The 27,631-nt window shown below is 58.5% G+C and overlaps 1 protein-coding gene across 3 annotated transcripts; it reads right to left on the bottom strand.

The window, feature by feature from the left end:
- Positions 1-1,426: 1,426 nt before the first annotated feature.
- On the bottom strand, positions 1,427-27,308 carry LMTK3 (lemur tyrosine kinase 3). 3 transcript variants are annotated; one of them, XM_035283956.3, is made up of 16 exons: positions 27,206-27,308; positions 25,183-25,295; positions 24,141-24,274; positions 23,708-23,858; positions 23,131-23,207; positions 22,569-22,687; positions 17,509-17,596; positions 17,039-17,187; positions 16,104-16,188; positions 15,909-16,030; positions 15,623-15,772; positions 12,546-15,070; positions 8,133-8,548; positions 6,824-6,959; positions 6,514-6,651; positions 1,427-1,952 (listed from the first exon to the last, which is right to left on the bottom strand). In XM_035283956.3, the coding sequence occupies exons 1-16, from the start codon at positions 27,211-27,213 to the stop codon at positions 1,936-1,938; spliced, it is 4,428 nt and encodes a 1,475-aa protein (XP_035139847.3). In that variant the 5' UTR covers positions 27,214-27,308; the 3' UTR covers positions 1,427-1,935. The 3 variants fall into 3 exon arrangements, with proteins under 3 accessions (XP_035139847.3, XP_035139846.3, XP_035139848.3); XM_035283955.3 differs by having other exon boundaries at positions 27,173-27,308; XM_035283957.3 differs by having other exon boundaries at positions 27,103-27,308.
- Between the last annotated feature and the right edge of the window lie 323 nt (positions 27,309-27,631).

A 27,631-nucleotide genomic window follows, 5' to 3' on the forward strand; every position in this document is an offset into this window, starting at 1 on the left:
AGTCTACACTACAGCCTCGGTAACAGAGGGAAGGGGCTGGATTCCCACCCCTTGCTCCTTCCCTTTTCCCACACCCAAACTACATCCCTCAAATACACCAGTGATCCTCGTACCCACGTGGTGGGGGACAGGCTCAGGCCAAGAGATCAGAGCCACAAAGACAGACCCGGTCAGAGGGAAAAAGGCAGAAACAGAATCCAGGAGAAACCGAGAATGAGAAATAGAGACAGCCAGGCACGGTGGCTAACGTCTATAATCGCAGCACTTTGGGAGGCCGAGTGGGGCGGATTACCTGAGGTCGTGAGTTCAAGACCAGCCTGGCCAACGTGGTGAAACCCCATCTCTACTAAAAATACAAAAATTAGCTGGGCGCAGTGGCAGCCACCTGTGATTCCAGCTACTTGGGAGGCTGAGGCAGGAGAATCACTTGGACCCAGGAGGATTGAAGTGAGCTGAGATCGCACCACTGCACTCTGGCCTGGGCAACAGAGCAAGACTGCCGCAGAACAAAAAGAGACAAAAGCACAAGGCATAATAGAAGGACATAACAGAGACAAGAGGAGGTGACAGGGAGACACAGACAAGAAAAAATGTGGAGGCAGGGAGGAACTCAAGACAGAGACATGAAAATAGAATTAGACAGGGGGGAGGAGGCTGAGAGCAAGAGACTCAGATGGAGAGATGGGAAAACTCCAGATCAGATGGAGACCAAAACTGGGGCAGGGTGATACAGAGAGCCAGAAGGACGGGAACAAGGGGTGGGGCACAGAGGTGCAGTGAGGGTACAGGCAAGAGATGAGAATGTCAGTGGGGTGGGCGGTCACTTGGAAAAACAGGTAAACTGAGGCAGCACCATGGTGGGTGGGGAGGTGTAGACCCTGACCTTCACGGGACAGGCAGTGCCGACCTGAGATGTGTGGGCTGTGGTCATGATCCAGTGTGGGCATGAGCCCCTGCCCCGCTAGCCCCTGGCCCTGGGATGATGTCTGGCCAGCACCAAGGGCCACTTGCAGCAACGTGGCTCTGGCCACCTTCCCCAGCCCCTGTGGGCTCCTTACGGCCTCTTTTTTTTTTTCTTTCTTTGAGACGGAGTCTCGCTCTGTCGCCCAGGCTGGAGTGCCGTGGCGCGATCTCGGCTCACTGCCATCTCTGCCTCCCGGGTGAAAGCGATTCTCGGCTTCGGCCTTGTTGCCTTTTGAGCCTGCAGTGCTGCCGCAGCGGCCGAGGCTGGGCGGGGCGCACCTGGCGCAGGGCAGGGCTCCGGTGAAGCAGAGAAGCCGGGGCCTCGCCCTACGCAGCTTCCGCCTATTTGAGCGGAGATGTCCCATCTGCCACGCGGGCCGCCTGGGAGGATGGGAACCTCTTGGCGTCGCACTCGCTCCCTGCAGCTCCCCCCTCCCCTCGGGAAACACGCACAGGCCCCGTGTTCCTCCAAAAAGTTGTGTTTTTTTTTTGTCTTTTTTAAATAATGTGAAAATGCCACGCGAAGGTTTGAACCAGAGGCCCCTCCAGGGGCCGGGCTGGGGAGGGAAAGGGGAGACGCAAGATGGGGGGTCCGGGTCCCCGAAGCCTGTGGCGCCTGTCTGGGGCCAGGAGTGGGTGAGGAGGGACCTCCGCTGTGTCAACGGGCTCCAGGCCCAAAAGAGTTCAGTTCAGTTCCAAGAAAGGCTGCTCTCTAGGGAGGGATGGGGGGATTCCTGCCTCATTTGGCACCGAGGGGGTCAGGGGGGTCAGGGGAGCGGTCTGGGGGGCTGGGGGGTGGGGGGCCGGGGCCTCCCGTTTGGCACATGGTGGGGGAAGGGGAGGGGGAGGGCCCGGCCTCAGGGGCCTCCCCAGAGGCTGCGTCTGCGGTAGTGGCAGTGGCGCCGTTGTCCACAGAGGATTCCATTCTCAACCCCTCTTCTGGGGGTGCAGGGGGGTCGGGTCTTCGGGGAATCAATTCTCCACGGGGCCTGAGGATGGACAGAGGAGAGAAATGAAATTACTAGGGGGACAGACAGCCTCGTGGCTTCTAAGTCACTCAGCAGAAAAGCAAAGCCCTCACTCACCCACCGTGGCTGGAAAGATCTGCTCTGGGCTCTCTCTGTCCTCACCTACCCGCTCCTCCCCTCTGCTCCAGCCACTGGGCCTCCTGCTCTTCCTCCAGTGCTCCCAGCACGGTCTGACCCCAGGGCTGCCCCGAACACTCTTCCCATGTGACTCAGACCCCAGCAGCAATGTTTCCTCCACAGAGGCCATCCCCCACCATTCTGAGCCCAGCAGTCACCCCTGCATGCTCCAGCCTTTCTCGCTCATTTCCTCGGACGCTTTGCAGTTCTCACTCTGGGATGGCCCTGTCCTTGGTGGTTTTTTTTTTTGATTTTTTTTGTTTGCTTGCTTGTTTATTTTGAGACGGAGTCTCGCTCTCTTGCCCAGGCTGGAGTAGTGGTGCGATCTTGGCTCACTGCAACCTCTGCCTCCCGGGTTCAAGCAATTCTCCTGTCTCAATTTCCTGAGTAGCTGGGATTATAGATGCTGGCCATCACGCCCAGCTAATTTTTTTTTTTTTTGAGATGGAGTTTCGCTCTTATTACCCAGGCTGGAGTGCAATGGCGCAATCTCGGCTCACTGCAACCTCCGCCTCCTGGGTTCAGGCAATTCTCCTGCCTCAGCCTCCCCAGTAGCTGGGATTACAGGCACGCACCACCACACCCAGCTAATTTTTTTTGTATTTTTAGTAGAGATGGGGTTTCACCATGTTGACCAGGATGGTCTCGATCTCCTGACCTCGTGATCCACCCACCTCGGCCTCCCAAAGTGCTGGGATTACAAGCGTGAGCCACCGCGCCCGGCCCGCCCAGCTAATTTTTGTGTTTTTCATAGAGACAGGGTTTCACCATGTTGGCTAGGCTGGTCTCAAACTCCTGACCTCAGGTGATCCACCCACCTTGGCCTCCTAAAAGTGCTGGGATTACAGCTGTGACCCACTGCACTCGGCCTACCCCATCCTTGTTGAGAGTTTCCTGTCTAGCTTGTTCCTGTAGAACGTAAGCTCAGTGACGACAGGGGCTGTGGTCACTGCTGTGTCTCCAGCATCCTCCTGGCACAAAGCACCCCTTTTCCTGGTCAAAGCACTCTCCCCAGAAACTCCCACCAAACTTCCCCATGACTCTAGCTCTGGCCTCCCCAGGCAAGTGGAATGAAAGCCCCATGCATTGCACAGACCAGAACACGAAGGTCCGTGAGGAGCAGGTTCTGGCTGAGGGTCTTACATCAGGCTCCCTCATGCTCCACCCTGTACTTCTTACCTGGGGGGGGCCTCAGTCAGGTCAATGTCTTCACTCCCTGTCCCTGAGCTTCAGTTTCTCTCTAGCCTTTTTTATTTTATTTTTTTTTTTTTTTGAGACAGAGTCTCACTTTGTCTCCAGGCTAGAATGCAGTGGCTTGATCTTGGCTCACTGCAACCGCTGCCTCCCGGGTTCAAGCGATTCTCCTGCCTCAGTCTCCCAAGTAGCTGGGATTACAGGCCTGCGCCACCATGCCCAGCTAATTTTTTTATTTTTAGTAGAGATGAGGTTTCACCATGTTGGTCAGGCTGGTCTCAAACTCCTGATCTCAGGTGATCCACCCACCTCGGCCTCCCAAAGTGCTGGGATTACATGCGTGAGCCACCTCACCCGGCCAGTTTCCCTCTTTAAATGGGAAGCATGACCTTCATGCTTCATGGAGACTTTGGGAGGATATGTGGCATCTCTCAGCACCCAGTAAACCGCTGCTAAGTGGACAGAACCATGCTGAGCAGGGCAGAGGGGAGGACCGGCCTCAGGCCCCCACTCCATGGTCTTGGGAATCAGACAGGCCCAGCAGCTCGCAGACCACGCTGCCACAGAAATATTTGTCAACTGAGTGAAGGGATTTAGGGTTGCGCACGATTGCACCCTCCATCTCGTCTCCTGGTGATTAAAGGTGAAGTCATCCTGGCCTGCCGGCCCTGCCAGCTCAGCCCTGACTCACCACTTGGCCGGTGTCCCCACACCTTGGAATTCGCCCCACCCTGTCCTCACAGAGACCCTGCGATGGTGGCCTCAGGGAGGAAGTGACATTCAGAGTGAAGCCTGAGGATGCAGCCAAGTGAAGGAAGAGTCAGCCCCAGCACCATCCCACCTGCCCTTGACTCTCTGCCCTGTCCAACCTCTCCGTTCGCATGGGCCTGGCTCGCTGTCCTCTCCCCAGCCTCCCAGCTCCCACTCCTTCTGGCCCCAAGTGGCCCCGGAGCATCTTTCTATACCCAATATTGACTTCCATCCCCTGCTGATAGTCCTCCATGGCTCCCTAGCACCCCCTGGACAAAGTCCCAGCTCCTCAGTGCACCCCAGCCCTCTATGCTTTGCCCTTCCCTCTCCCCAGCCCTCCATGCTCTCTATGTAACCCCTAGCCACACCAATCTCCTTCTGTTCCTTGAGTGGGCCAAGCTCTCTCCTGCCTCAGGCCCTGTGTGCAAGCTGTCCCTCTGCCAGCATGCCGTCCCCTTTGCCTAGTTCATGACAAGCAACGCTTCCGGTCCCCAGTTAATGACACTTCTAAGGGGGAAACAAAGTCCTTTGCTCTTGTCATCTGCTTTTCCTGCCAGCCTGGGTTTGCAGTTACTCATCTGTCGTGGCAGTGTGTGGTCAATATCTGTGGGCAGGGCCGGGCAGGCTCACATTTCTCGCTCCACACTGAATCCCCTGTGCCCAGCACAGCACCTGCATACAGGGGATGCTCAGAAAACATTAACTTAATTAAGCACAATCGTAGCTAATGATAATGATGGCTAATGGGGCCAAGCGTAGTGGCTCACGCCTGTAATCCCAGCACTTTGGGAGGCCAAGACAGGCAGATTGCCTGAGCTCAGGAGTTCAAGACCAGCCTGGCCAACACTTCAAAACCCCGTCTCTACTAAAAACACAAATATTAGCTGGGTGTGGTGGCAGGCGCCTGTAATCCCAGCTACTCAGGAGGCTGAAGCAGAAAAATCGCTTGAACCTGGGAGGTAAAAGTTGCAGTGAGCCAAGATTGAGCCACTGCACTCCAGCCTGGGCAACAAGAGTGAAACTCCACCTCAAAATTAATCGTTAATGGTTAGAGACCGCTGCTGCATGAACAAGCTCTGTGCTGCATACACGGGAGGATTGAGCCGTTTAATCCCCTCAGCAATCTCATGAGTTAAATCCTGTTATCATTCCCACTCTACAGATGAGCACAGAGAGGGAAAGCGACTTGCCGCAGGTCACACAGCTGAGAAATGGCAGGGACAATACCTGGACTCAGGCAAGACTGGGGAAGCAGGAGTGAAACTCTCCAGTGGAGAGTTTCCTTAGCTCGGAAATCCGGGAGCGCCACCTGCCCTGTCAGGCTGGATCAGCTCTGTATCTGATCAGGCTGTCAAGCTCTGTATTCTGCTGTGTCCCTGGCTCGGCAGCAGGGGGCAGCAGAGGGCCCAGTCCCGTTCCAGTCCTGCGCTGGGACCTGCCTGTGTCCTCCTCTCCCTGAGAGTGGCCTCAACATTACCAAGAGTTGGGTGACATGACCCCTCTCCCAAGGTGGCCACGAGGATTAGCGATATGACACATGTGAAAGGCCAGGAAAGAAATCAGACCAATGTTCACTACTGGCGAGGGCGCAGGCTCAGAGGCTGAGCAGCTGCAGGTTTGAATCCCGGCTCCTCACTTCTCTCCATGCCTCGGTGTTCTCTTTTGTAACACGGAGGCAAGACTGGGCGGGCCCGGTCGCTCACGCCTGTAATCCCAGCACTTTGGGAGGCCAAGGTGGGAGGATCATTTGCGGTCAGGAGTTTGAGACCAGCCTGGCCAACATGGTAAAACCCAACAGCTAGTAAACATACAAAAAAATTTAGCTGGGTGTGGTGGTGCATGCCAGCCTGGGAGACAGTGCAAGATTCTGTATCAAAAAAAAGAAATGAAATGAGGACGAGACTAGAATCCACCCCATGGGATGGAACTGAACATTAAATGGGTGAAATTGTGGTGAGGCACTGCAGAGTCCGGGTGAGAGCAGCGGTGCCCAGCGGTGCCGCTGTGACTGCTCTCTAACCCCGGCCCTGTCCTCCCTGCTCTGGTTCACACCAGCCGGCTTTGAGCACGCTGGGCTCCTCTCTCCTTGACTGCCTCTGAGCACCGTGTTCCCCAAACGGAGGTGGGATTAGGATCTCCACCGGGCCAGGCTGGAGTCTGAGCCCAGAGATGGGACAAAGATGGGCAAGAGTCGGGGGTGGGGGGGAATCCCTACAGAAGGGGAAACGGGGGGTGGGGGCGGCCTGCCTGCCTACGACCGTCTGATGGACACCACCTGGTCTGAGCTGGTTCCAGAGCTCGGGGCGGGGGGGGCGGTGTCTGACGACTGAGAGAGAAGAGAGAAGAGACTGGGAAGAGAGAAGCAGGGACATTCAAAGACGGTCACAAGAAATTGGCAGTGGAACACAGAGGCACAGAGACGGGCAGAGGAGGGGCAGGGCCGAGGCTCTGAACATGATACCTGCGGGCCGGGCGTCGGGGGCCCGGGCGGGTGGCCCCGGGGTCTCCAGCGCAGGCGAGACGGAGAAGCGGGAGAAGCACAGGGGGGGGCCTGGAGGGGGGAGGAGGGGGAAATCCTCCGCCCACTCGAAACTGCCTCCTGCGGCGGGAAGGAAGACAGCAATCAGATCGCAGGCACCTGGGGCGCTCCCGCCCTCCGGCCCCGCCCCTCCCGACCAAGACTCTACCGCCCCGTCCGCCCCATGGGTCCCGCCCACTCCATGGGTCCCGCCCACTCCGGCCCCCTCCCATCCTATAGGCCCCGCCCTCACCAAAGCCGCTGTCGTTGCTGGGAAACCCATCTCCGGGGGTGGCGGGGTGGGGAGGTGTCGGGGGCGCTGGAGGAGTTGACGGGTCCGTGTCCCCCTCGGGGGGGCCCTGGACGCTCAGCTCGTTGGTTGGCGTCTCCTGTGAAGGCAGGTTAGGGGGAAGCCAGAGGGGACAAACCGTCATGTCCCATTTACTGCATCCCCCGAAAGCAACAAAGCCCGCTAATATTTCCGGGGATCTAGGAATCCCAGTTTGTAATCACTGACTCGCCCTCTCTGGAGAGGTGGGTGGAACTCTTGATCTGGCTTCGAAGCATTGGGCCAGCCTTAACCTCAACCCGGCCCGAGGCTCCTTACCTGACAGCGGAGCCCTACACACAGCTAAGTAGCCCACAGCAGGGATTCTCTCCTGGTTCCTTAAGGCGCGGCCTCCACCGGATCCCCTGACTCAAAGTTATCTCCGTAAGCCCCGCCCCGTCCCCATCAGTCCCACCATCTCTGAGATCTAAACCGGCTCCCGTGGCCCTCCCAATCCCTGCCCATCCTAAGCTCAACCCGTGCTGGACGCCGTGACCCTGCCCTCGTCCGGCCCCATTTCCCTGATCAGTCTCTCCCCAGACCTCGCCTTCACCTTCCAGGGCCTGCCCGCGCCTTGCTCTATCCGCCCCGCCCTAGGCTCCGCCCCCACTCCAGCCTTAGACTTCCTCCAGGCCTCCTTTTGCGGAGCTATAGGCTTGGTCTCCCTTCAGGCCCCCCTCCAGACCCTGTCCCAATCCTAGGAGTGGTCTCCTTCCAGGCCCCGCCCCGTCTCTAGATTCGGCCAGTTCCAAACTCTAGAACCCGCTTCAGTTGAAGAGCAGCCTTCGTCTAGGCCCCGCCCCAGGCCCAGATTGCCCTCTCCGGGCCCCGCCCCATTCTAGTTCGGCCCCGCCCCACTGCCGCTTGCTCTCCCTCCAGGCCCCGCCCCACTCTAGCTCGGCCCCGCCCCAGCTCGGCCTCCCTCCAGGCCCCGACCCGCTCCAGCTCGGCGTCCCTCCAGGCCCCGCCCCGCTCCAGCCCGGCGTCCCTCCAGGCCCCGCCCCGCTCCAGCTCGGCGTACTTCCAGGCCCCGCCCCACTCTAGCTCGGCCCCGCCCCAGATCGGCCTCCCTCCAGGCCGCGCCCCGCTCCAGCTCGGCGTCCCTCCAGGCCCCGCCCCGCTCCCGCTCGGCGTCCTTCCAGGCCCCGCCCCGCTCCCGCTCGGCGCCCCTCCAGGCCCCGCCCCGCTCCCTCCAGGCCGCGCCCCCACTTCCGCGCCCTCTCGGGTTCCGTACCTGGTCGAAGAGGTAGACGGTCACGTCCCCGTGGAAGGAGACCATCTTGCGCTTCCTCTCCAGCTCGCTGTCCTCTGGCTCGTCGGCCCCGCGTGGAGACTTGAGCAGCCCCCGCAGCGGGCGGGCCGCGTCCGCGTCGACGCTGCTCACCACGACGGGCACCGGGGCTGCTCGCGCCCTCCCGGGGCCCTGCGGCCCCGCCCCCGCGCCCGCCGCCGCCGCCTCCTCGTCCTCCTCCTCGTCCTCGTCCTCGTCCTCCCCGTCCTCCTCCGCCGGCCCCGACGACCCCGCCCCGCCGGCCTCCCCGCCAGCCGCCGCGGCGTCCGCGCCCTCCCACGGGGGCCGCCGCGGGCCCGGCCCCGGGAACGGCGTGAGCGTGAGCGGCGGCAGCGCCAGTGAGAGCCGGGAGAGCCTGGCTGCGAGGGGAGAGACCAGGTGAGCCCCTGTCCCGAGGAGACTGAGGCAGGCCCTCCCACCTAGCTGTGTGGCTTCAGGTAAAAGTCCCCCGCACAATCTGGGCCTCGGAAGGGCTGCACCGGGGCCTTTCTCCAGGCAGGGTGGGAAAGGGCCTCTCCAGTGTTCAACCTCCCAGAGCTCCCCGATGCCAACGGCTTTAAGCCCCAACTTCCCACAGCCCACCAGGCCCGCGTGCCCCGGCCCAGCTGACCTCTCTGGCCTCTGGCCCCACCTCCTTATGGCGTGACCTCCATCTAGCCACATGGGCCACCACACCATTCCTCACACTTACAGGCCTTTGCACGTGCGTTCCATCTGCTTGGACTCCCTTTTGTTTTTCTTTTCTTTCTTTCTTTTTTATTTTTTAAGAGACAGGGGTCTCACTGTGTTGCCCAGGCTGGTCTCAAACTCCTGGCCTCAAGCAGTCCTCCCACCTCAGCCTCCCAAAATGCTGGAATTACAAGCATGAGCCAACGCGCCCAGCCTGGACTCCCCTTTTTCTTTTCTTTTCTGTTTTGAGACAGTCTCGCTCTGTCTCCCAGGCTGGAGTGCAATGGCTCACTGCAACTTGGGCCTCCTCGATTCAAGCAGTTCTCCTGCCTTAGCCTCCCAGATAACTCGGACTATACAGGCGTGCAACCATGCATGACTAGTTTTTTATATTTTTAGTAGAGACGGGGTTTCACCATGCTGGCCAGACTGGTCTTGAACTCCTGACCTCGTGATCCACCCTCCTAAGCCTCCCAAAGTGCTGGGATTACAGGTGTGAGCCATCTGGCCCAGCCTGGACTCTTTTTCTAACACAAGTCCTGTGCATCCCCCAGCTTTCAAAGCCTTCAGAAATCTCCCAGGAGGTCAGGAACACCCACTCGGCTCCCCAGCCACCAAGCACCTCTCCTGAGCAGATTTTCTTATCGTGTAATTATACTTCTGTGGTGGTGTGTTTGCCTTGCTAAAGAACAGAGACTGAGTCTGACTCATTCATAGCCTCATTTCCAGGCCTCAAGCACATAGAAGTACTCAGTCACTATTTGTAGGATTAACGTATGAATGCTCCCTGCTGTGTGACAATGACCAAGGCACTTCCTCTCTCTGGCACTTGATTGCCAAATTTGGGGTGTCTAACCATCTCCAGACCCCTTCCCTGCCCCAAGACTCTCCAATATTAGCCTACTGGGAAGGAAGGACTTTGAGGTACCTGGAGGAGGAAACCTGGCTTGGAATCCCCAGCTTCACTTGCTGTGAGTCACTGGGCAAACAGATCTCTCTCTTTTTTGGCTGGGGGGACGGAGTCTCGCTCTGTAACCCAGGCTGGAATGCAGTGGTGTGATCTCGGCTCACTGCAATCTCCACCTCTTGGGTTCAAGCGATTTTCCTGCCTCAGCCTCCTGAGTAGCTGGGATTACAGGCACGTACCACCACGCCCAGCTAATTTTTGTATTTTTTTAGTAGAGATGGGGTTTCACCATGTTGGCCAGGCTGGTCTTGAACTCCTGACCTCAAGTGATCCGCCTCCCTGGGCCTCTCAAAGTGCCTGGGTTACAGACATGAGCCACTGCACCTGGCCACATCCGCCTCTCTGAGCCTGTTTCCTCACTGGCAGATGAACAGGGATCACTTATCCCTCCGTTACTGCATAAGTGAATGGCCCTGTTCTGGCAGATGGCAGGGGCAAGAGGAGGATTGAGGTGCTGCAGGGAGAAAGATGAATGCACATTGTCCCTCTCTGGTTGTCGTTCTCTCTATTCAAGTTTTACTACCTTTTGCTATTCTCTAAACATGCTGAGCCAGTACCCATCTCAGTGCCCTCTACCTAGAACACTGCCCCCGCTTGATGACCACCTCCTTCATGCTTTTGTGGACCAGACATCTCAGGATGATGGATTTATGGGGGATGCAGCATAAAGGGAGTTTTTCTGGGGGCTATGAGTACCCAGATAAAGGTCAGGGTGACAACCTTTAAAAATCAGAAAGACTTCCTGGAAAGGGCAAATTTGGGTGGGTTCCTGAAGGATGAGTAGGAGTTCACTTGATGGAAAAAAGCAGGCCATTCTCTGCCTCTTCTCACCAATCCTAAACCAACCCAGATCCTCTGAGGCATCTTAGCTGCTCATCTCCCAACATTTTCATGCTGCCTGCACTGTTTCCTGATACAGCTGGTCACAAACTCCCCACAACAATCTCAAGGAAACAACAGTGTTTAAACACCACAGGCTTTAAGGAAGAAACCCTATGTCCAGCCCCGCTTCCTGACCCTTGCCCACTGAGCCACAGGCTCCTCTTTCCCCAAGTGTGGCTGTGAGGTTGGCAATATAAAGCAGGACCCAGCCACTTATAACTTTCATACCAGCTTTTTTTTTTTTTTTTTGCTCACTCTGTCGCCCAGGCTAGAGTACACTGGCGAGATCTCGGCTCACTACGACGTCTGTCTTCCCAGGTTCAAGAAATTCTCCTGCCTCAGCCTCCTGAGTGGCTGGGATTACAGGCGCCCGCCACCACCACCAGCTAATTTTTGTATTTTTAATTTCCCCATGTTAGTCTGGCTGGTCTTGAACTCCTGACCTCATGATCCGCCCGCCTTAGCCTCCCAAAGTGCTGGGATTACAGGCATGAGCCACCATACCTGGCTTTTTCATACCAGTATTTAAGGAAATTGCACCTCCTAGAGATCCTGCTGGAACTGTATTTCCTATGTCCACATCTCAATAAGGGCTGTTTACTTTTACCCTTCATTTATCTTAAATAGTTTCCTCTGTGGCAAAACACTTTTTGTGTTCCTATCAAAACTCAATTTTCAGAAAAGGGATTTCTTTGCCTTGTAGCTCACTAGTTCTATGGTGGTGGAGTTGGGTCTGAAGCTCCCTGGGCAGCTCAGGGCCTGGCACACTGGATAGACGCCTTAGCTTATTGGAAAGTTTTTGGAGACGTCTTGCTCTGTCACCCAGGCTGGAGTGCAGTGACATGATCTCGGCTCACTGCAACCTCCACCTCCCAGGTTCAAGCGATTCTCGAGCCTCAGCCTCCTGAGTAGCTGGGACCACAGGTGCACACCGCCATACCTGGATAATTTTTGTATTTTTAGTAGAGATGGGGTTTTGTCATGTTGGTCAGGCTGCTCTCAAACTCCTGAATTCAAGTGATCCTCCTGCCTCGGCCTCCCAAAGTGCTGTGATTACAGGCATGAGCCACTGTGCCTGACCAGCTTATTGGAAAGTGTAAACATAGCACATGCTGGCCGCCTGGGGCCTTTGAGCCATCCAGAATGGGCTGCAACCATCAAAACAAAAACTAGAGGTCTGGTTTAAAAGGGAAAAGTGGTGGCCGGGCGCGGTGGCTCACACCTGTAATCCCAGCACTTTGGGAGGCCAAGGCAGGCGGATCACCTGAGGTCAGGGGTTCGAGACCACCCTGGCCAACATGGTGAAACCCCGTCTTAAAAAAAAAAAAAAGGGAGAATATGGCAGATTCGCCAGCACCAGGTGCACATTCCTGAGAAGTGGCTGCTGCGTCTACACAGGGCATTTTCTTCTGAAGCCCCACTCTGCCTCCCCAGCATGCTTCATCCATTTCCCTATACCGTCTGGCCTCTGTGGGCATGAGACCCCCATCTTAATGAAATGCACTAGCAAGAGCAGGTGCTTACCAAATCCCCGCCCTGGTCTAGTGCTTTGGGCTTCCCAATTCATTTGACCTTCACAGCAACCTATGAGGTAGGTTCTATCCCTGCCATCCGTTTTGGGCAGATAGGTAAACTGAGGCACTGTGCAGCAAGAACATTTGCCCAAGGCCAACGAGCAAGGGAGGGGACCGAGCCAGGATGTGAGCCCAGGTGGTGCGGGTTCCAGGGCCTGCATTCATCACTGCCCGCCTGACCTGACATCTTTACCCACGATCACCCACCACGCGCCTCAGAAACAGCCGGACCTCGGCCCTGACTGTGTCCCGCAGCCTCCTCACCTTTGATCTGCTCGCTGTTCCCCTGAGGGGGTCCCAAGTCCAAGAACAGTCGTGGCATCTCGGGGCCCTTCCTCTCGGGCTTGGAGGGGTCCCCGTCTCCGCTGGGTGCCGTGTCTCCGCCGGTTCTGCTGTCTGGGGCCCCGGGCTCTCCCTCGGAGGCCACCTCCGGCCTGGTTCTCGGGGGCGCTGGCTCCGGCCTCCTCGGGTGCACCTCCGGTGGCGGTGGCAGTGGTGGCGGTGGTGGCTGTGGCCTCGTGTTGTCTACCCATCCGACCTTTGCGTCCACGCCGCTTCCGGGGCCGCCGCCGGGGGCCGTCCCCGTGCCCACTAGGGCTCGGCCCCCACTCCCGAGGTCCAGCCTCCCAGCCCCTAGGACTCTCGGCGCCCCCCCAGTCTCGGGGGCTCTCCTCTCGGTCCCGGGTTCCAGCGTCCCGTTCTTGGGGGCTGGGCCAAGGAGGCCAGGGGCTGTCTCCGCTCCGTTCCGGGAGGAGCCCACTGCGCTGAGTGCAGGGGCTCTCTCCAGAGAGGTCTCTGGGGCTGGCTCCCCGATCGTGGGGGCTGGACCCCAACTCTCGGGCTTCTTCTCCCAGGGCCCTGCAGCTCTCCAAGGCCCAGTCTCTGGTGGCCTCTCTGTGTTCCTGGGGAATCTCAGGCCCCCATTCTCTGACACCTTGTCCTCGCTCTTTGGGGGTGTCAGGCCCCCATTCACCAGCACCTTCTCCCCGGCCTCTGGGGACCTCAGCTCCCCATTCTCCAGCACCTTCTCCTCCCTCCTTGGGGGTGTCAGCTCCCCATTCTCCAGCACTTTCTCTTCTCTCTCGGGGGATGCCAGGGCCCCATTCTCCGCCGCCTTCTCCTCGGTGCCCACCTTCTCCTCGATGTCCGGGGCTCTCTGGTCCCCGTTCTCCAGCACTGTCACCCCGTTCACTGGGAGGCTCGGGCTTGGGGCTTGTTTCCCGTTGCCGAGGGCTGTCGGGTCCCTGCTCAGGCCCGGGGCTTTCTCTCTGCTCCCGGGGCCTCTCCCCGCCTTCCTGGGTCCGGTCTCCCGGGCTGTCGCCCCCTTCTCCCCCAGGAGGTTCCTTGTCACATCCTCCCGTAGGGACATCAGCAGCTGCTCCGTGCTCACTTGAACCACGAAGGTCGGCTTCTCCCGGGGTCCCGGGAGCAGGAGCGGACCCGGGTCTGGAGGTGGCCGGGGCGCTCCTGGGTCGGGTGGCTCGGGGGGAGCCCGCGGCCGAGGGACCCCTTCCTCCTCGGCCGCCCCCCCACCTGGGAAGGCTCCCTCGGGGGAAAAAGGGGTCTCGGTCTCGTAGCCGCTGTCCCCCGGTTTGGGGCCCGGTGACGAGAGGCCTGAACCGGGACTGGCCACGGCCGAAGGAGGGTCGGGGGACGCGGCCGGGTCCGCGGGGACCCGAGGTGGCGGCGGCGGGGGGGGGGGAGCGGGAGGTGGCCCCCGCCCGGGGTACTGGGGCGCCGCCGCCCCCATAAGGGGGTCCAGAAACTCGGGGGGGGCCGAGGCGGGGGGGGCCATAGGCAAGTCGGCCAGGGAACCCCGCTCTGCCCGCAGCGAGGAGTCGTCCTCGGGGGGGTGGGGACAGCCAAGAGCAGGGTGGCCTCCCCAACCTGCTATGGCGTCCCCCCGCTCCAGTGGCAGGCAGGAGCAGGCCCCCTCTCGGCTGCACAGGGGACAGGGTAGGGGGCCCCGGCGGCTTGGGCCACCTCCAAGGCTGCTGCTGTCTTCCCCTGGGGAGCTGCCCTCCTCCTCCTCCTCTTCTTCTTCCACCCACGGGGCGTTCCCCCGCTCCCCCAGGACCTCGGCAGGGTCTCCTGCCAGGGTCTCCCCGGCGCCCCGGCCTTCGGGGTCCCAGCCACTCAGCAGGAAGCTGCCTGACGCTGAGGACTGGGCCGGGAAGAGTGGGGAGGCCCAGGTCTCGGACACCAGCTGGGGCACCTCGGACGGGGCCTGGGGAGCCTGAGGGGCGGGCACTCCTGGGTCCAGGGGGTCCCAGTCGTTAGGGAAGAGAGGCTCCGGAGGGGAGCCGTGCTCCTCCAGGCGGATGTAGTACTCACTGCCCACGGAGGGGCTGCGGGCACTGATAACAGGCAGCACGCTGGGCGTGGACAGCGCTTCGTAGAAAGGGTTGGAGGGGTTGGCATGGGGGGCAGGGGGTGCCGACGCTGGCTGCCAGGCAGGTGCCCCCCCACCCCGGCCAGCCCCACGCCGGGCCTTCTCCCACAGGCACTCGAGGTTGAGGCCACGGCTGCTCTCAGTGACCGTGAGCACATCATCAGGGTCGGCCCCAGGGAAGCCATCCAGCAGGGGGAATGGGGAGGACAGGGTCCCCGGGCGGGGTGCACTGTGTGCAGGGGGCCAGGGCCAGGGAAAGGGGCCGTCTCGGGGTGGGGGTGGCGGAGGTGGGGGCCGGGGGGGCCGCTCAGAGAGCAAGTAGGTGAGCTGCAGTTGGAGATCAGAGGCAGAAGGGCGCTGGGCAGGTGGCCGCCAGCAGGACTGAAGTATGTCATACCTGGGGAGAGGTGGGGACAGAGTGAATAGGGTAGAGTCCCAGGGAGGGGACAGACAACCAGAAAGGGGGGGGGGGACAGAGACCCAAGAAGTGGGGCAGAGATCAGGGAGAAGCGGGGACAGAAGAGGGCAGAGATTCAGAGGAGGTAACTGGGCTGCGGGGTTGGGTATTAAGACCCAGAGAAGCAGGGGTGGGGGGAAGATGACCATAGAGAATGGGTGACAGGGACTTGGAGTGAGAGGGGACACAGCAGCAGATGTCGGGAACAGCTGGTGCGTGTGGTGTCCTCGTTTGGGCTATGAGTTCTGGAATCAGGTAAGAAGCAGGGATCTCTTAGGGTGAAGTGGGTTCAGATCACAGCTCCGCCACCCCCTGCCTGTGTCCCCGTCCAAGTAGCAGATGCTGGCAGAGAGAATGGGGACATCCCCACTTCACTCTTGAGGGGTATGGAGGGCAAACAGGATGTGGATGTTGTGGGAAATGAGGTGGGGCTGTGGGACCATCTTGGGTGGGGTGCGGCAGGCCCAGGGCCCCAGATGGGCCAGCCCTCACCAGTAGTCTGCGTAGGGCAGCTTGAGCCTTGGTCGGGCCAGCTTCACGTGCTGCTGGCGGACCACGAAGGCGAGGACCTCCTCATCTGACAGGTGGCGGTAAGGCTGGGCCCCAAACTCAAACAGCTCCCACAGGGTCACCCCCAGGGACCTGTGGAGAGCAGAGAGATGTCATAGCCCAGCCCCGACCCGCCTGGGCCTCAGTTTCCCCATCTGTAGAACCGGTGGCATCTAGTAACCCTTCCACCTTCCTTGCCTGCCTCCACCCCGTGGCCAAGGGTCCTCACCAGATGTTGCTCTCACGGCTCTGGTCCACCACCATGAAGGTCCCGTGCAACTCCCCGAGGAGCTCGGGGGCCGCCCAGCGCAGCGGGATCCACAGGCGCTCTGGGGTCAGGTAATAGTCTTCCTGGGGAAGCCAGGGCAGGGTCAGGCAGGTCAGGGCACCCCACAGCCCCCATCCCGACGGAGGGCAGCCCTACTTTGTAGTTGCTGTGGGCGAGCCCGTAGTCTCCGATGCGCACGGTCAGGTCCGAAGTCAGCAGGCAGTTGCGCAGGGCCAGGTCGCTGCGGGAAGAACGCGAGGAGGTGGGTGCAGGGACAGCCCTCCTACGCCACCCCTGACCGTGCCCCTTACGTCTGACTCCGCCCCTCACATGACCCCGCCCCACGACACCCACTATGCCCTTGCGTCTGACTACGCCCCTTTGCTCTGTCTCCGCCCCTTTACTCTTGACTCCGCCTCTTCACTCTGACTGCTTTCATTCTACCCTGTTGTCTTGTCTTTTCCCCTCCCCTGCCTCCGCCAAGCCTCCTCTCCATTTCCTCTGCCCTGGCTCCTCATTTTCTTCATCTGACCCTTCTTTGTTGACTCCTCCCCCCACTCCCCTTTCCCGCCCCTCTCCTCACCACCTGACCCTGCATCCCCCTCACCTGGCTCCTTCCATTCCTCTCCTGGCCCCTCCTCGTCTTCTGGCCCCTCCCCCTCTCCTGACTCCTCCTCCTCCTGCCCCTCCTCTCCTAAACCTTCCCCTTCCCCTGGTTTCTCCTCTTCTTCTGACCCCTCCCCCGGCTCCTCCTCTCCCTCCCCTGGCTCCTCCTCTCCCTCCTCTGGCTCCTAATCTCTTGGTCTCTCTTCCTCTCCTGGCTCCTCTTCCTTCTCTCCTGAACCTTTACCCACCCCTGATTCCTCCTCCTCCTCTCCTGGCCCCTCCCCCATCACTTGACCCTGCCTCCCTCTCAGTTGGCTCCTCCCATTCCCCTCCTGGCCCCTCCTCCTCCAAACCCCCACTGGGTTCATGCCTATTTTGTGTCAGCCAGTCAAGGGTCCGCCCCCGACTTTAACCCCTGCTCTGCAGCCTCCACTCCTTCCCCTTTCCCATCAGTAGCTCCTCCCGCGGCTCCCCGGCCCTCCCACCTGTGCACGTAGTTGTGGGAGTGCAGGTGCGCTAGCCCGCGGGCGATCTCCAGGCCCATCCTCTGCAGCGTCCGCAAGTCTCGAGGGGGTAGCTCAGGGGACAGGCCCTCAGGTGGCCGCTGGGCTCGGAGGTAACGCTTCAGGTCCCCCTGGGAGGGAGGCAAGGAAGGTCAGCACCACTAGCCCCTCACACCTCCACTGAATCTGCCCCAAGGATGGGGTGGCCTCTGCTGTCACTGGGTAGCCCCTCTGAGCCTCAGATTCCCCTGCTGCTTGAAGCAGGTAATAAGAGTCCATCTCGCTCGCTTGTTCAGGGCAGCCCCCAGGACAGTCAGCACTCCAGAAATGCTTGCACATGCCATGCATCATCTACGATGCTGCTGCTGACGACCAAGTCCAAGGGCACCAGGCTTGGCCCCGCCCCATCCAGCTCCCACCTCTGCTCTTCCCCAACCACCCAAGACCCTCACCAGTTGACAGAACTCCATAATCAGCAGAAACGGCAGCGTCTCCACGCACAGACCCAGGCACTGAAGGACATTGGGATGCTGCAGGCTCCTGCGGAGTGAGGGTGTGATGGTCGGGGAGGCAGCCCCTTCCTCTTCATGCCGACCCAGTCTCCCAGCGGAACCAAACTGCTGCCTCCACCCTTTTTTATTGTTTTTATGTTTTGAGATGGAGTCTTACTCTGGCACCCAGGCGGGAGCCCTGCCTCAGCCTCCTGAGTAGCCAGGATTACAGGCACGCCACTACACCCAGCTAATTTTTGTATTTTTAGTAGAGATGGGGTTTCTCCATGTTGGCCAGGCTGGTCTCGAATTTCTGACCTGAAGCAATGCACCCTCCTCGCTCCCCAAAGTGCGGGGATTACAGGTGTGAGCCCCTCACCACTTTACCTTTTGGATCTCGGTCTCCTCACCTCAGTCTCTCTCCTTGATCACACCCCACTCCTGCACTCCTTTTATTTTTTGTTTATTTATTTTTTTGAGACGGAGTCTTGCTCTTTTGCCACACCTCTGTCTGGGTAGCCCTCACTGGCCTGCTCCTGGGGCCAGATACCCCAGGCACCCCTGTACCTCTCCTTTCTCCTTACACCTCACCTCCATCTTCATTCCTGCCCCTGACTCTTCTCGGTCTCCTCCTCTTCCTCCCCCCAGCCTCCTCCTAGCCTCCTTGGCTCCAGTCTCCCTCTTTCCCTTTGCCCCTGACCTGCTTTTCACCACACACTACCCTCTGGCTCCCCAGCACCCCAGGACAGAGCGCCGGCACTTTGATCCCTCCTGCCCCTCCAGCTGGGCTGGGGGTCAGCTTCAGCTCATGTGGGTTTTCCCAACCTGCAGGCCCTTGCTTAGGCCCAGGCCTTTGCACCTACAGTTCCCTCTCTTTTTTTCTTTCTTTTCTTTCCTTTAAAAAAAAAAGCTTTTTTTTTTTTTTGAGACTGCATTTCGCTCTTGTCACTCAGGCTGGAGTGCAATGCTGCAATCTCAGCTCACTGCAACCTCCACCTCCCAAGTTCAAGCAATTCTCCTGCCTCAGGCTCCCAAGCAGCTGGAATTACAGGTGCCCATCACCACGCCTGGCTAATTTTTGTGTTTTTAGTAGAGATGGAGTTTCCCATGTTACCAGGGTGGTCTCCAACTCCTGACCTCTGGCGATTCACCCACCTTGGCCTCCCAAAATGCTGGGATTACAAGCGTGCGCCACTGTGCCCGGCCTGCAGAACACCCTCCTCTCATCGAGTTATCTTGGCCCCCCAGGCCTCTGCATCCACATCTCCCCGGGAAGCTTCGCTGCCCCCCGGGTGCTGGGCTGGATGCCCTTGCTCTGCCCTCGCGCCGTGGGGAAGAGTCAGGCTCAGGGGTTTGAACCCTGACTCCCACTTTCCTAGGTGTGTCATCTCAGGCAAATCGCTTCGATACTCCCTGCCTCAGTTTCCCTCATCTGTAAAAGGGAAACCAAGTAGCTGGGACTACAGGTGCCCACCACCACACTTGACTAATTTTTGTATTTTTAGTCGAGACAGGGTTTCACCATATTGATGAGACTGGTCTCAAACTCCTGACCTCAGGTGATCTGCCTGCCTCTGTCTCCCAAAGTGCTGGTATTGCAGGCTTGAGCCACCAAGCCCCTGGCTAATTTTTGTATTTTTTAGTAAAGATGAGGGTTTTGCCATGTTGGCCACAGTGGTCTCAAGCTCCTGACCTCAAGTGATCCCCGGGCCTCAGCCTCCCAAAGTGCTGGGATTACAGGCATGGGCCTTCATGCTGCATTCAAACTGCATTTCCAGGGCTGCTCACTCTCCATGAGCTTCTTCCGGTCTCACAACCTTTGCACCTGCTGTTCCTGCTGCCTGGAACGCACTTCCCACAGTGCTTTGCATGGCTGACTCCTCCAAGTCAACCAGGCCTCCCTGATGGTCCTGTCCAAGGTGGCCCTTATCTTTGTCACATACTGCCTCATTTCCTCATGGTACTTATCATTCTCTGACAGTTTCCCTTTTTAAGATGCATTTCTGGCTTTGGCATGGTGGCTCTCGCCTGAAATGTCAGCACTCTAGGAGGCTGACGCAGGAGGGTCGCTGGAGTCTAGAAGTTTAAGACCAGCCAGGCCAACACAGTGAGACTCCATCTCTACAATTAAAAAAAAAAAAAAAAAAAAAAAAAGCCAGGCTGGGCACAGTGGCTCACACTTGTAATCTCAACACTGGGAAGCTAAGATGGGTGGATCAGGAGTTCAAGACCAGTCTGACCACCATGGTGAAACCCCATCTCTGCTAAAAATCCAAAAAATTAGCCGGGCATGGTAGTGTGCGCCTGTGATCCCAGCTACTTGGGAGGCTGAGGTAGGAGAATCCCTTGAGCCCGGGAGGCGGAAGTTGCAGTGAGCCAAGATTGTGCCAATTCACTCCAGCCTGGGTGACAGAGCAAGACTTCATCTAAAAAAAAAAAAAAGATAAATAAATAAAAAGAAAAATTAGCCAGGCAGAGTGGCTATGTAGGCGGCTGAGGCAGGAAGATCATGAGCCCAGAAGGTCAAGGCTTCAGTGAGCCTTGGGAAAAATATTTTTTTTTTTCTTCATTTATCCATTGTGTGTCTTCTCCACTAGGGGGTGAGCTCTCCTAGGATGAGAATTTGGTGTGTCTTCTTCCTGCCTGATGTTCTGGGTGCCTAGACTAGTAGATGCTCAATAAACACATGCAAAGAGAAGGACTGGAGGTCTGCAGGAGGGTGAGAACGTTTGGAGGTCTGCAGGAGGGTGAGAACGTTTCAGGCTTGCAGTCCAGAGTCCGGCCAGGAGTGGGTGCACAGGAACTTACTAGTTATTTTCCTACTGGGGGCCTGGAGGGAGGCAGAGTCGCGTGTGTGGTGTGAGGCCACTGCCCAGTACTCAGCTGTCTACTGCCTGTATGTAACCAGGCTCTGCTGTTACGCTGTGTGTCCTCCTCGGGAGAACAGGGTCTCTTGCTCCTGCTTGGCAGAAGAATCACGACACAAAGTGTTGCTGTTGTTTTCTTGCTCTGTCTCCCCGGCTGGAGAGCAGTAGCACAATCTTGGCTCACTGCAACCTCCACCTCCGGGGGTCAAATGATTCTCCTGCCTCAGCCTCCTGAGTAGACGGGATTACAGGTGCCCACCACCACGCCTGGCTAATGTTCGCATTTTTAGTAGAGACGGGGTTTCACCATGTTGGCCAGGCTGGTCTTGAACTCCTGACCTCATGATTTGCCTGCCTCTGCCTCCCAAAGTGCTGGGATTACAGGCATGAGCCAACGCGCCAGCCCCAACAAAGTGTTCATAAGGCTCCTGCCATGTGTGGGGCTTAAACACTGGCTGGAGATCCCATCATGGGAGACTTGGGATGGCTGGTGCAGAAAAAAGCCAGGATTCACTGCACACCACCCACAAATCTGGCCAAGACCGGCTGCTCTGCTGTCAAATCCTCCCAGCAACCTGCTAGGCAGGATGATGATCCCTATTTGATCCAGGTGGAAACAGAGGCTCAGAGAGGCCAAGTGACTTGCCTAGGGTCACACAGCTGGTAACAATGGCAACGTTGGGATTTGATCTCGGGTCTGTGGCTCGATCAGCAAACGTCTGCTGAGAGCCAACAGAACTTGTGCTTGGGAAATGAGATGGACCCTGAGCTGCTGCTAGTATAGACCTGCACTGTCCATCAGAACTTTGCAAAGGTGGAAATGTTCTAGACCAGGCCTGCCTATAGGGGAGCCACTGGCTACAGGTGGCTATCGAGCACTTGAGATATGATGAGGATTTTAAATGTAATTGCATTTTAATTAGCTTAAATTTGATTTATTTATTTATATAGAGACAGGGTCTCGCTCTGTCGCCCCAGGGGAGTGCAGTGGTACAATCATAGCTCACTGCAGCCTCCAGTTTCTGGCCTCAAGTGATCCTCCCACTTTGGCCTCCTGAAGTGGTGGGACTACAGGCACACACTACTGTGCCCATCTTAGCTTAAATCTGATTGACATAGGCGGCCAGTGGTTGCCAGCACAGGTCTAGGGAGAGATAGGCAGTAAGCAAATAAAGAGATAATATAGTGACAACCTGGGATACGCGTTATGAAGAAAACACACGCTGTGATGTGGCGGAGCATCCCAGGACCCTCTGGAAGGAGGGGAGGGTTACATGAAGGTCTCTGTGAGCTGAGATCTGAGGAAGGAAAGGGGCCCCATTCACAGCTGGGGGTGAGCAAGAAGTGATATTCTAGAGAGAGGTATAGCAAGGACCAAGGCACTAGGCGGGGAAGAGGCTTCCATGGTAAGGGTCAGTGAGGAGGCCAGGGTGGCTGGGGTGAGGGGGACAGTGGCAGGAAGGGGACAGCATGCAGGGCCTGTGGGCTGTCGGGAAGAGCAGATGTGTCCTGTAGGCAGTGGGGAGCCATGGGAGGGTTTGGAGCAAGGGAGTGCCAACATCCAATGTGTCTCTCAAGGTAAAGCCCACCTTTACAACTGTTCTGATAAGGGGTCTCTGCAAACATAGCCTTTCCAAAACAGGGAACTCACTACCTCACAAGGAATTTATCCGGCAAATGTTTACCTAGACCCCATCCTAGAAGCAATTAGAGTGGAGCACAGACCAAGCAGAGCAGGGACAGAGCTCCTCAGTGGCCTGCATGCACACCTGCTCGGGGACCTGGTCTGTGTCCTGGGGAAAGGAAGAACCAGCTGGTACTCAGCACTGAACATGGGGATCTCACATCCTCTCAGCTGCCCCCTTCAGGAGGACACTAGGGCTTCCTGGACTGACTTTACAGATGAAGATCCGAGTGGAAAGGAGCAGGCCTCTAGCTCAGCTTCTGTGCTCCCCCCTCCTCCACCATCCTGCCTCTCACTTCCCACCTCTTGCTCGGTGCAGAGGAAGAACCTGAGGTTCATCGAGGGAAGTTCTCCTGCCAGAGCTGCACAGCCGGGAAGAGGTAGATTCCAGGTTTGACCCCATACAGTGCTCCTTCCACTCCTGAATGTCACCTGGACAAGGCACACACCCCCTGAGAAGCCCCCAGTACCTGTATGGCTGTGCCTCAGAGATGAACTTGCGTTGCTCCAGGGGCCCTGCGCTGGCTCGGAGCTCCTTCACCACCACCTGGGCGGGGGTGTAGTCGGAGAAAATCTCTCCCAGGATCACCTGGTCAAGGAGCGCCCAGGAGTCAGCGAGTGCCGTTTCCCCAGCCCCGTCCCCTGGGACTAGCTCCACTCCACCACACCGCTCCCCACCCCTGGCTCCTTTCTAGATTGTTCCTTCACATCCCACCACCCTCGACCCCCACCAGACATGGGGTGAGACACTCACGGGCCCAGAGTCCGATGGACGCAGGGACGGATGGAAGGATGGACAGACGGACGGACGCGTGGAGAGCCGGGTGGCGCAGCGGAGTGGTCAATGGAGTGAGAAGGGAGGCGCTGACTGACAGATGTCGGGATGGGGCGGGTGGGAGCGGGGATGGCAGGCTGAGTGGGCATGGGGAGCAGGCGAGGGACAGATGAGAAGTGGTGAGAGCAGGGGTGTGGACACAGAACAGGACAACCCGGGATCCATGGAGCCCTGCCTTCCCTCTCCAGCCCACTCACCTTCCCAAACCAGCCACTCCCAATCTCCTGCAGGTAGCTGAGATGCTGGCGGCTAAGGCCCAGGGGGGTGGTCATGTCTGGGGAGGGCAAGAGTGGGAAGTCCCTGAGCTTCTCCCCCTTCCTGAGTGCCACCAACACATCCCAGGTCAGTGGGGACTGGGGTCAGAGCAGACATCACTCTCTTTTCATTGGCTGCCACACACATTCCATGTCAGAATATCAGCTTCCTCATTGGCTGCTCACAAGACTCCAGCATCCAATCAGTCCTTCTCTTTGGCATCCCAAGCTCCTACGATGTGATTTCAGCCTCCCATTGGCTGCCTCTGAGACTGTGCTCTGTGCTAATCTCACCACTGCTTGCCCCACAAGAATCCTCAAATCTGGTTTTGGATTAAGCAAGGGCTTCTACCAAGATGATCTCTGTCTGCCTTCCCATAGGCTGCGTCCAAGATTCCGGGACTCCCATCTCTACCTTTCCCGTTGGCCGTCCCTGCTGTCAGCCCCGAAGGAAGACACTCAACATCTTCTGGCCTTTTCTGGGACACCATGGAATTCTGGTCATGGCGTGGGGCAGTACCTGAGTGTGAAGGCTGCGGAGCAGGCATTGGCAGGGAGACCTCAGCCAGCGGGAGAATGTAGACATCAGGCAGCGACTGTGAGGAGGAGGTCTCCTCCGCCGGGGGAGTGTACTCTCCGGAGCAGTCCTCCCCTTCAGGGTTCTCAAACTCCTGGGGCCAGGAGGGACGAGGAGGGGTGGGAGAACGCAGGGCTGAGAGACACGCCATCGCCTTTCTCTTAAGTTTGTTTCCCCTTCATTCTCGTAACCGTCCCCCAGTCCTGGCCCAATTTCCATCCCCCATTTCTCTATCCCAAGGCTCCAGATCTTGCCATAGCTTCAAGCTAGGTGCTTTCAGGTTGACTGTCCCCCTCTCCCCACTAACCACCTGGCTTGGGGGTAAAGGCCTTGTTGGAGTCTTCCTCTCCAGGTTGAAACCCCTAATGCACCTCACCTTGAAGCCGACGTCGCCCCGTTTGCAGCACAGACAGGTGAGGAGGAGGAAGATGAAGGCCAGCAGGCCAGAGCAGGAAATGAGGACCACAGCGTAGGGAGGAGCCAGAGGAGCCCGACCCAGGGCGAATCCATCTGTGGGCACAGGGCTGGGCTTGGGTACCAGCTTCAAGTCCCTAGATCCCGAAATCATGGCCCCCTCCTGTTCTAGCACATCTTGGACTACAACTCCCATGATGCTCTACGACCAGGGGCCCCTTGGCAGAGGTGCAGAATGGCCCAAGGCATTGTGGGAGTTGTAGTTTGGTGCCTTCCCAAGTGGTTGATTGGGGGTGGGGTCTCCTCGTCCCAAACTGGGACCCCCCCCCCCACTTCATCCCACCCCATCCTCTCACCCCAGGCTTGGATGAATTCCAGTGAGGGCTGAGGGAGGGAGGAGTAATAGTGAAGCTTGAAGCTTGCAGAATTTAAAATACGCTCCCTAGGACAGCCCCATTACCCCTCACTGGGAAGGAGAACGAGCTCTCAGCTGCAGGCTGGGAGAAGATTCTTGCCCCATGCTGGAACCTCCCAGTTTGTGGGGTTGAGATCTGTCTTTTTTAGGGACGCTTGGCGCACACCGATGTCCTCTATCCCCAGCACAAGACCGCGAGAAGGGAACTCCGTAAGCCCGGGGTCTCTCCAGAAGCCGGAGACAGCCTCCCGTGTTGTGTCCCCCTTAGAAATAGTATTCCTGTCCTCTGCCCCCTATTCTCCCAGAGGCCCTGTCCGTCCCCGGCTTCCTGCACACACCTGCACAAACACATGCGTGGACGCATACACACACGTTGCCCAAACGGAGCCCCTTCCCCACCCAGCCCCCAGCCTCCCTCCCACAGGCCCTGCTGACAGAGGCACCGTCCCCGCCGCTCCGGGCCTGGCTGGGATGCGGGAAGACGCGCACCAGGTGACGGGCCAGGACCGGCAGAGAGACCCCTGGGCAGACAGCGAGGCCGCCGCGGGTGTGGGGGCCGCCGGACAGACTGATGGCCCGACAGACTCACCGGGGTGGGCCGGGGACGCCAGGCAGCCGGAGGCGGAGACGGCCGCAAGGAGGATGAGGGCGCCGGGGGCAGGCATCTTGTCGAGGATGGCAGGGAGGTGGAGGTGGTGGCGGCTGGGGAGGAGGGGGGGGCGGGCCCTCAGCCCCCAGCCATGGGGACCCGCGCGACCCTGGCCTCCTCCCGGCCCAGGAGAGGGGCTGGAGACGCAGGACAGGGGGAGGGAGGGGCTGCTTGCTGGCTCAGGTACCCCCCTCCCCCTCTTTGAAGGGACAGACAGATGAAGGGATGGAGAGGCGGACAGAGGAGAGGAGCTGGGGAGCCGGGGTTGCTGGGGTGGGGGGGAGAGGGTAGGATGGGGGGGGCGAGAAAGAGGGCCCCGCCCCCGAGGGCAGCCGGGATTGGGGGAGCAGAGAGCCTGTCACAGGAAGGGTGGGAGGAGGGAGGATGGAGCGTCGTCATGGCAACTGGCTCCCCCGTAGCATTGGCTGCCAGGAGGGAGGGGAGGAAAGGGGAGGGGGAGGGATAGACAGGGACCAGCACACACTTGCGGGGGGGCGGGGGAGGCAGGGCCCACGGGTGCCTGGCCCGGACACCGCTGTGACATGCCACCAGCATGGACACATGTGCTACACGCTAAGATGCAGCTGTCAGGCACGCGCAGCCCACACACAGCTGACACACTCGCAGGGACCCTCATAGACAAGCGCATCACATACAAAGGTGGACAGCCATCAGCAGACGGGGACACGTACACGTCACACACAAAGACGCAGGGACGGCCGCACTGGAAACGCACAGGCAGGCCCGCTTCCAGCACAGATGCACCCGGCCACGCAGGAACGTCAAAGCATCACAAAGACCCACACATGCTCCAGACAAAGTAAAGCCCCACATCCACAGACGCACACGCCACAGACAAAGATCCCCACGGACACCACCGTGACATGCTGACACTCATAGTCATAGCCACGCAGACAGTCCCTAGACACATGGGCAACAAAGAACACCCACAGACACAATTATCACATACATGCATGTTACACAGACGCACACATCACATGAACTAACATAGATACAGACACAGCTGCTACACAGACAGGCAGATCACACACATGCGTACACAGAAACACACGTGTTATGCATGTATATGGACACGTAACATGCCTCACACGGACACATGCTTCACTCACAGGGATGCACAAGACATATTACATACACATGCATATGGGCACACACAACTCATACATACAGGGCTACATAAATCACTTGCAAAAATACACATAAACATCACACACTGATACACATAACATGCACACGTATGCACAGTCACACATTATACATAAGCACAGACATGGGCACACAGATTGAATACACAGACACACAGAGATGCACATATCGCACACCTAAACAGCCATGGACACACACAACACAAATACACACACCTTTCACAGAAGGTTACAAAGACACAGAACCCCACCACAGTCACACATCACATACATAAACACACGGGCACACATAACATACAGAGACTCACACACCCACAACACAGACACGCACAGACACACGGATCTCAAATACCCACGTTTCCCGTGAGGTTACGCAGACATTACACAACCACAAGCACTTGCCTCATACAAAAGATACATGATCATAGTTTATTTAATGTATTTATTCTTAGGAGCATTTAGTATGTGCCAGGTATCGTCCGCAGCGTTTTACACGTACAGAATTACCTTTCAATCCTCACCACCGCCCTCTGAGATAGGTATTTTTAAATCATGCCCATTGTACAGATGAGGCAACTGAGGCACAGCGCGGGGCAGTCACCTGCCCCAAGGCACACAAGCCCGGGAGTGGCAAAGCTGGGACTGGAACCCGGTCCATCGGGGACACCGACACATCAGACAAGGACACACATACATCACGTGCCAGGCTGCCGCCGTCTGGGGGGTCACATCCCACCCTCCAGCGCCCCGAGCTGCAGACACACCCGGAAGCGCGGACTCCCACCCTGGGCGCGGACCTCTCCATCGTCCGTGAGCACCTGCGAGGCGTTCCCCTGGGTGAGGCTGGGCCGGAGCTGCGCACCCAAGACGCAGCCTCAGCAACACTCGGCGCAGGCGACCCAGCCCCCCACCCCAACCCCCAGTAGGGGCCCAGGGCTTTCCACCAAAACGCGCAGCCGTGGCGCACACCGGCCGGGCAGTGCACACTCGCCGCAGAGCGCAGCCCTCCTCATCGTGGGGCTCCGGGGAAGGGGGAAGGGGCTGCCCTCGGGGTGTCTCGTTGGAGAAACTGAGGCAGGTTCATCGCGGGAGGGAGGGGGCGCACGGCCGGGGCTGCAAGGTGGAGGGGATGGAATCGGGGGGCGGGGAGTGAGAAAAGACGCAATTCGCTGCCCTGGTGGCTGAAGGGCACAGAACCTGGCGGAAGCAGAGGCTTATGGGAG

This window comes from Callithrix jacchus, chromosome 22 (assembly GCF_049354715.1).
Source record: "Callithrix jacchus isolate 240 chromosome 22, calJac240_pri, whole genome shotgun sequence".
NCBI lineage: Eukaryota > Metazoa > Chordata > Mammalia > Primates > Cebidae > Callithrix > Callithrix jacchus.

Coding starts and splice junctions, on each gene's coding strand:
- LMTK3 (XM_035283955.3), bottom strand. CDS start 27,213: ATGGAGAGGTCCGCGCCCAGGGTGGGAGTCCGCGCTTCCGG. Junction 17,188..17,508: donor TTATGGAGTTCTGTCAACTG/GTGAGGGTCTTG, acceptor CCTCCCTCCCAG/GGGGACCTGAAGCGTTACCT. Junction 6,652..6,823: donor CAGCAACGACAGCGGCTTTG/GTGAGGGCGGGG, acceptor TTCCCGCCGCAG/GAGGCAGTTTCGAGTGGGCG.